At 42.8% G+C, this 8,220-nt stretch overlaps 1 protein-coding gene across 6 annotated transcripts; it reads right to left on the bottom strand.

Annotated features, from left to right (window-relative positions):
- Nucleotides 1-2,164: 2,164 nt before the first annotated feature.
- Nucleotides 2,165-8,007, bottom strand: tcea2 (transcription elongation factor A (SII), 2). Of its 6 annotated transcripts, XM_068596691.1 has the most exons (10): nt 7,749-8,007; nt 6,545-6,607; nt 6,258-6,363; nt 5,733-5,832; nt 4,549-4,730; nt 3,997-4,054; nt 3,708-3,861; nt 3,447-3,593; nt 3,276-3,347; nt 2,165-2,297 (listed from the first exon to the last, which is right to left on the bottom strand). In XM_068596691.1, exons 1-10 carry the CDS (start codon nt 7,899-7,901, stop codon nt 2,289-2,291), a joined length of 1,044 nt encoding a protein of 347 aa, XP_068452792.1. In that variant the 5' UTR covers nt 7,902-8,007; the 3' UTR covers nt 2,165-2,288. The 6 variants fall into 6 exon arrangements, with proteins under 6 accessions (XP_068452792.1, XP_068452794.1, XP_068452793.1 ...); XM_068596693.1 differs by lacking the exon at nt 2,165-2,297 and having other exon boundaries at nt 3,093-3,347; nt 4,549-4,727; nt 7,833-8,007; XM_068596692.1 differs by lacking the exon at nt 2,165-2,297 and having other exon boundaries at nt 3,093-3,347; nt 7,833-8,007.
- Between the last annotated feature and the right edge of the window lie 213 nt (nt 8,008-8,220).

Here is an 8,220-nt window from a genome sequence, read left to right on the forward strand (position 1 = left end):
TATATAGGTAATTAATCCCAGAGGAGAGATGAACTGACGGAGAAGCAGCTTAGACATAAAATATAAAACAGGGATGAAAGATAAATACAAAAATGAGAGATATGTACAGCGGATTAATTTAGGAAACCAAACGTAGACAGTAGAGAAATGCAAAGTCTATCTGTGTGTGTACATAAACATCCAGTTTAAGACACATCAGCTGACAGTCTTCACATTTTAAACGAACAAACGAGCTTCAGAAACATCGACGCTGAAGAGACGAAGAACCTCAGGAGAGAAAACAGTTTGACTGGAAGGTTTGAACTGAAAGTGAACATGAACGATTGTGTTGATACTCACAACACACAGTTCCTCAAGGAAACACACACACAGACACACACAACCTGTGAACAAGTCGATTTAGTGTGTGTGTATCTTGTCTTTTTCCACAGTTCACTGTAACTTGATATGTTTGTGTTTGGGAGTAATTTCTGTGTCACACACACACACACGCACACGCACACGCACACACACGCACACACCCCTTTTCTGTTGAACACAGATCATCTTCACTTCTCCTGCGTTACTTTAGGATCTGTTCTTCTCGTCACTTCTTTATTTTTCTTTCTTTACGGTGAACTTCAGTGTTTTGTTTCTCTAATACGTGAAAAACAAAAATGTTTTCACCGTCGAGCTCTTTGAGTAGTGAAGAGTGAAGCTGCTCGCCCTCAAAACTGGACTATTTTTACTAAATTGTCGTCCCAATTAGTGACACAAACACATGGAAACACGTGTCCCAGGTGGAAATATACAGAAGTTATTTTACATTTTACCAGAATTTTCCTTTAACTTTTAGTCAAAATAGCCGTGACTTTTCTTCCCAGTCGATGTTCTTATGGTCCAAATAAAAACCATAAATGACCTGTTGACAGCAACATCTTCTCATTCCAGGAAGAAGAAACAGAGCTCTCCTCCTCTTCCTCCTCCTCCTCCTCCTCCTCCTCCTCTTCCTCCCTGAGTGCAACGAGCTCAGCTGTTTCCACAACAAACATCAGCAGCGTTCTGTCTCCTCTTCCTCTTCGTCTTCACCTCCCTCAACACGCTCGCTTCTTTTAGAGAACGGACTCGACGACTCAGTTCACACTTCAGTGGATCGTGAAGCGCGTCGGTTTTACTTTAGTGCATCGCGGTCACTCGACTGGAGGGCAACGGGACGTTGCCGTGATGAAGCGTTGCGTCAACGTTGATCATGTTTAGTTTGACTCAATAACACTCGAACGCGTCAGTGAAAACAACACAATGAAGTCTCCATCGAGACGTCAGCGGAGTCGTAGGGAATGCTGTGATGAGCTGCAGAGCCTTCTGAAAATCCTCCCGCGCCAATTTTAAGTCCCAGCATGCCCCATTCAGACGACCTTTTGGCATAAAATATGGAATATTTTCCATTTTTGAACTGAACGACAGTTTTTTTGACTGAAACTGATTCCTAACAGGCCAAGACTTTGTTTTATTGTTATTTCTGTTGATTCTTTAGGTCCTAATCTTTCCATAAAGGTGTCTTATTGACGCTCCAGGAGGCTTTTTTAGGGAATCTGGCTCATATCATGCTGATGTTCATAGTTACCATCAAGATATCTTTTAAAAGTGATTTTTTTTTTGCAGACAAACATTTTTTTCCCAGACTTTGCTGAACAAATACAAACAATAAACACAAGTATTGGAATTAATTTGGGGTTCTTAAGACGAGTCAAACAGGGAAAAGAGGTCTGCAGACAACGTTGGTTCCAGTTTTTAAGGGTTAAAGGTTAATTGGGCCGAGAGGTTTTGTGCATCAGTCTCTTTAGACTTGAGACTAAACTTCTAGTATAACGAGTCGAGGACGTCGCGTTCAAATCTGATGAAATATTGCTGTGACTCTGAAACCCGAACAAGCAGACAGGACAGAAGAAAGTGCAGAAAGATCTTCATCCAAGAGCCGTTTAATAGAAATGTGAAGCACAACATGGCAAAGAAACTTCTGCTGTTTCCATAAATGTGATTTCAATCTGGCGTGAAGCTTCATCCGTAGCGGAAGAAACGACTTCTAGGTGCTCAAAACAAAACAAAAGAAACAAAATACACAACATGACCGAGCGTATAACAGCCGCTTTTATATAAAAATAAATAAAAATAACACAAAAAAATATTTCTTTTATCCAAATTCAATTTCACTTTTAGTCCGTTTGCTTCATGATAGAAACACACACACACACACACACACACACACACACACACACACACACACACACACACACACACACACACACACCTCAACAGAACTGTAAAAAAGAGAAAAAAGATTGTGATTAAAGATTCTTTTAACTTCTAATTAAAACTTACTTCATTTTTTAAACTAGAATAAGCAACTTGGTAACTTTAATCTTGATGTTTATTTTCATAAACTTGCTCTTTAATTAGCTTAAAACCTAGAAATAGAATGTGTGTTCTTGTATTATTTAAATTAATTGTATAAAATATATTTTTTTAATTCAACACAATGTTGTCACCACTGAACTAAAATATATTAAAGTACAAACTAAAGTTGGTTAAATTGGCATTTTTAGGAAATGCAAAAAACTTTTAAACGCGTATTTGCAAAGGTTTAGTGACGTAATAAAACAAATTAAAATATATATATAAATGTTGGAGTTTCATGCCATGTTTCAGATGAAGGCGAGAAGAAAGTATGAGATGTAAAAAAAAAAAATTAAAAAAAAGAAGTTGGAGGAACAAAACGTCAGGAAAGTGAGAAAAACAGAAAAGTAAAATGAACAAATGTAAAGAACAAAAGGAGAGAGAGAGAGAGAGAGAGAGAGAGAGAGAGAGAGAGAGAGAGAGAGAGAGAGAGAGAGAGAGAGAGAGAGAGAGAGCTCGGTCTCTGCTGCCCCCTTGTGGTGGTGAGAGTCTGTTACACGTCAACTGTCACTGAACAGACGTGTTGAACTTCAGTTTTTCAGTGAAGCTGCTTAACTAATCCTCACATGTCAAATATTAAGATGTAGTTTGTGTTTTATGAGGATATACAAACTATGGAGGCACTGCAGTCCATCATGTGGAGCACACCAGTACTTGATTGTTGTGCGTTTAGCCTTAAAAAAGGTGCTAACTTCCAAATCCAGAGCATTAAAGTGCTAACTAGTTGCTATGTGGGGTTGTATAGAAGTAATGCTCAGGCCCTCAATCGTAGATATAATCTGGATTTGGAGTTTAGCCCGTTTAAACATTCAGCTATTAATTTTTAATATATATATTTTTACCTTCCATCGGTTGCCGCATCCGTTACACAACACAAAGGTGGTCATGGGCTCGTCAGCGCTGCGGATCTGCACCTTTAAACACAAACAACACATCGTTAACGGAGCGTTTCCATTCAACCTGTCTCGTGTGTGTGTGTGTGTCTGTGTCTGTGTGTGTGTCTGTGTGTGTACCTGTGTGTACGCGCAGCTCTTTCCGTGACACTTGCTGCAGATGAACATGTCGGTCTCGGTTCCCCCGACCTTGGACAGTTGATGCTCTCTGATGGATTCTTTCGTCAGAGTCTCTCTCATCTGCTTCAGCTCTGCACTTGCCATCTCCTGCACAAACACACACACACACAGACACACACAAAGTCTTATCCTTCATTAACGTGGTACAGCTTCTCTTGCAGCTCGCTGTGGCCCGGCAGGCCGAGGCGCCGCGTGGCCGACCTGAGCCGTCATGGAGGCGATGCGCTGCGCTGAGATGTTCCCACACAGCACGTTGCGCCGCAGCTCCGGGTTCTTCTGGTCCTTCAGGTTGGAGATGCGGCTCCGCAGACGCGTTTTGTATTTGATGTCCGTCGCCTTAAACTCCTGAAAGATCTGTGGGCGCGAGCAGCAGTCAGGGACTGAAACACGGAGGAGGAGGATTCAGATGACGTTCCACGAGATTAACACTGGATTAACACTTGAGCCTCAGATTGAGATCATTCAGGTTCTGTTTGCGATATGAAGGATATCCTCTTCGATTTGTGCTGCGAGATTCTCACAGTGGACGCCAATGGTCTTGTGGTCATCTGGAACACACACACACACTTTTTATACAAAACTACAACGTGCATGATGGTTATTCATCCTAAACTCAAGGATCACTTACATTTAAATCTCCCAGAGCTTTTTAACCTCATCTGTTCTTCAGCAAATAGCTGCACGTCACATGACTTAAAGTTCAATACTTAAGTCACATGATGCCAGCCGAGTAAGTTCTCATTGCTGAAGAAGGCTGCAGAGTATTGTCGAAAGCTCTGGAAATAAAGTCCAGTAAGTGTTCAAAGTTCATTTCCGTATCTGCTCTGCAGCTTTTCATCACGTCACATGATCTTCATCAGCACGAGAAGTCCTGGAGATGTAGATATTGTTTCTTCTGAGGACAATAAAACTCATCTTGAAGATCATGCGGTGGGATTGAAAGCTCCGGAGCAGCTACTGAATGGACTTTAAGGGGAGATTATTTTGTGTAGGTCAGCCTGTAGTTGAATTATGAGGATATGCACATTAAATCACTTCTCACCATCCGTCTGCAGCGCCGCCACCAGCAGCTCTCGACACTTGTTCCTCACACTGTGGGTGGTGACGGGGGCAGGAGGGAAGGAGGAGACCAGAGGGGGAGGGGCCGAGGGGGCGGGGGAGGCGGGGGTGGAGGGCTTGGAGGTGGAGGAGGGGGAGGGGGGAGACTCTCCTGACTTCTTACTGCTGATGAACGGGAGGAGAAATCATGAGAGAAAAAAGTGCAGTAAGGTTTGGATGAAAAGAAACAGGACATGACTCTTTGAATCCTCTTCTGTCATTAAAGAAGAGGTTCTCAAAATGTTTCTGTCTCCACTTTGAGGAAGCAAAATGTTCCACCGCCCCAACAACATGGAACAAAATGGTGCAACTTGTTGAGACTCCTCCATCCGTGCTTTTTAATGAATAGATTAAAGAAAATGTAAATCCCTTTCAAGTGAACCAGATTGCTCCATCTGACAAGAACTAATAACATGAGCAATCACTTTGTTAAAACAATGCAAATAAAGTTATATATGTGCAAAAAATAACTCATATTTGGCACAAAAAGATGAGCAAGGAAGCCGGTTGGATCCCTGTTTTCTCCCCATAGTTTCATGTTGAAGTGTCCTTGAGCAAGGCACTGAAGCCCCAGAGCTTCACAGCAGCACAAAGCTCCTTCATTACTGAGGATGATGACATGCAGAGAATAATCCCCCCACTCCGCCACACACACCAAGAAAAAAAATTATGACCAAAAAAAATAAATTAAAAAATAGGACAAAAAAACCTAATGACCAATAAAAAATTAATTAAAATTAGGACCAAAAAAATAAAAATAAAAATTAGGACAAAAAAAAGCAACTTTTTTTGTTGTTGACTAAAATAAAATAAAAAAACATGAGTAATACAATATTAAAAAAGGCAATAAAAAAAGAAAAAAAAGTCAATTCACTATTTTTTTTTGTGTGCGGAAATGAGCTTCCATAAAGGATTCTTTTAAAGTTTTTTTTCTTTTTTTTTAAGAATCTGCATTTCACCCTGCGCCCCACCTGTAATACCTCCGCGCGCCACTAGAGGGTCGCACCCCTCAGTTTGAGAACCTCTGAGTTAAAGACACTGTGACATGAAACGCGTCTTTCACAGCGACCTCGTCTTCGTCCGCCGGCGTGTGGAAACACAACGTGACGACGTCACCGAGCGACCGACCTTTTCTCGGCGTTGCCGGCGTCCTTGGAGGTGGACGGCGACCTCGCAGGAGAGCCGTCCTTCTTCTTCTCCCTTTCATCCGACTTCGCCTCCGCACCGTCTGCAGGACGACAACACAACACACACAGCGAGGGAAGGAGCGGTGAGGACGAAGCCAAAGGAGTAAGAAGCTCAAAGGTGAATTCCCTTTCATGGCCAGCAGGGGGCGACTCCTCTGGTTGCCATAAACAGTCCGTTTGTGAGAAAATGACTCTCCTTCTTGATTTATTACCTCAGTAAACATCGTAAACTTCAGTTTATTGTCTCATTTCCTAGTTTCAAAACAGCGTGATGGCGGCAGAGCAACAAAATGGCCGTCTGGCTAAACGTTGACTCTGTGAATACACAATCTTTTGGGTCGTACTTGTCATTGACACAATAAGCAGCACAGCTCTGAGCCGCTCCTCTGCTGGACTGGAACCCTGTAAAGGAGCGTAAAGATCCAGAAGAACACACACACACACACACACACACACACACACTCACCCAGCAGCTTCTTCCAGGACTTGATGAGAACTTTGGCCAAAGTCTGAACTTCTTCATCTGAACTGTGTTTTCTCACCGCGTTCACCAACATGCCAACTCTGGTGGACTAGAGAGAGAGAGAGAGAGAGAGAGAGAGAGAGAGAGAGAGAGAGAGAGAGAGAGAGAGAGAGAGAGAGAGAGAGAGAGAGAGAGAGAGAGAGGCACTTGTGCATTAATAATGCATCTTGTGTATCTTTAGCTGCGCTTGGCGGTTGCAGTGACGCTGCAAAGGGGGCGGAGTTAATCACCTGCAGGGTCTCCAGAGACATCTTGATGTCCTTTAGTTCCCTCAGCAGGTCGAGCGCTCCGTCCTGCAGACAGAACAAGCAATGGGAACCTTCAACAACCTTCAACACAGCTCCATACAGACGTACATGTGCAGCTCAGCTGGTGAACCTGGAGGATGAATCTGCATTAAAACTGTCTGCCATTTAATCGCCAGACGTTCAGGCGTCTACAGCCGCAAACCACGAGCGCCTCGAGACACTTGTTCCATGTAAAAGATCACAAAGAGTGAAGGAACAACAGGAAGGAACTTCAGTGAGTGTGTGGAGAGTCTCACTTTAATCCGTCACATAATTAAAACGACTATAGGCTCGTGCACGACACCAGGAAGTCCATATTTGGGCCAATTAAAGGTTAATTTGCTTGCTGTTGAATATATTACGATGTGGCCATATCAAGAGTATAAACTGCATTAAAAAATGCAGAAAATCAGAAAATATAAATACTTAGAGTTTAATCTCACAGTGTACACTAAGAGACGTTTCATTGTGGATCCCACAGCGAACAACTAACATGTTATGATGACAGTGTTCAGGTGAAGTGTTGTTAGTTCACATGTTGCTTTTCATAAGCGGTGTGACGTGACGCTGCTGCATGATGCAGAGCGACCATGAGGAACACTGACTCTCATCAGGGATCAGATTAGTTCACCAGCTGGATTACGTTTGTATTTCCAGTTGTTTTGTATTTTAAACGAGTTAAACATGTTTAAATATTGCTGACATTCTGGCTCGTGATTATTAATTCAACAAAGATGAATGTGACTGAACTGCCTTAAGCTAATAATGTTATTAGATTGTCAGAGTGTAATCCTGCATGTTGATCCAGTTTAATAGTAAAACTACAGATGCAGGAACATGTTGAAGACACTCTACAATCTAATGGAAGTGAAACCTGACACATATTTACAAATTAAAATGAATACTACTTCCACTATGATTCAGTTTGGACACCACGTGACTTCAATACTTCCTGGAAATGTTTAGTTCATAAACTCTGCAGCGCGTTAATTGCGTCAAGCTGCGCGTGATGCATTTGGACCAATAGCTGCAGTCTTTTACTGCCGAACTTTCCCCTCCAAATCATCAAAAACAGAAGCAGCGACCTCGTTATGAGAGAAATTATGAGCAGAAATGCTCCTGAACACTCAGAGAGAGAGGAACCCACCAGAAGGTTCCTCCAGCTGGAGGTGAGCTCGTCACCTGGTCGCGTGCTTTCTGTGGAAGCTGCAACGTGTATTTCAGCCCTCACCGTGTTCTTCTTGTGCACCATCTTCTCCAGACTTTTGGCGACGCGCTCCACCTCCTGATGCTGCGCCATCGTCGATCCGGTTCCTCTGCGTCACTCGTCCTCTGCGCGGCGGAGAAAAACCTCCATCGAGCTGCGCAGCGTCGCGCTGGAGTTCCTCCACTTCACGCAGTTTGCGCTTCTCTCCCAGCTGCTGCCTCCCTCTCGTTTGTTGTTGTGTCGCTGTGGCACGCTGGGAGTTGTAGTTTTTTCCACCTTTTTACTAATTCAGCCTGGAGTTGCTTGAACTCGTTTTTGTAACTGAAACTCTGCAGGAGGAAACATCGCGACTTCAATAATTAATAACCCGACGATGGGAAAATAATAATATATATGCATAATCTACTGCAGA

Source organism: Clinocottus analis, unplaced genomic scaffold (assembly GCF_023055335.1).
Source record: "Clinocottus analis isolate CAN_PGR_092001 unplaced genomic scaffold, fCliAna1.0.p SCAF_39, whole genome shotgun sequence".
In the NCBI taxonomy this organism is placed as follows: domain Eukaryota; kingdom Metazoa; phylum Chordata; class Actinopteri; order Perciformes; family Cottidae; genus Clinocottus; species Clinocottus analis.

What these genes read in the sequence shown, in the direction of transcription:
- tcea2 (XM_068596689.1), bottom strand. Translation starts at nt 7,901, where the DNA reads ATGGCGCAGCATCAGGAGGTGGAGCGCGTCGCCAAAAGTCTGGAGAAG. An exon ending in TGTCTCTGGAGACCCTGCAG is followed by an intron (nt 6,364 to 6,544) that starts GTGATTAACTCC and finishes CTCTCTCTCTAG; the next exon opens with TCCACCAGAGTTGGCATGTT. An exon ending in GGCGGCGCTGCAGACGGATG is followed by an intron (nt 4,055 to 4,548) that starts GTGAGAAGTGAT and finishes TGTGTGTTCCAG; the next exon opens with ATGACCACAAGACCATTGGC.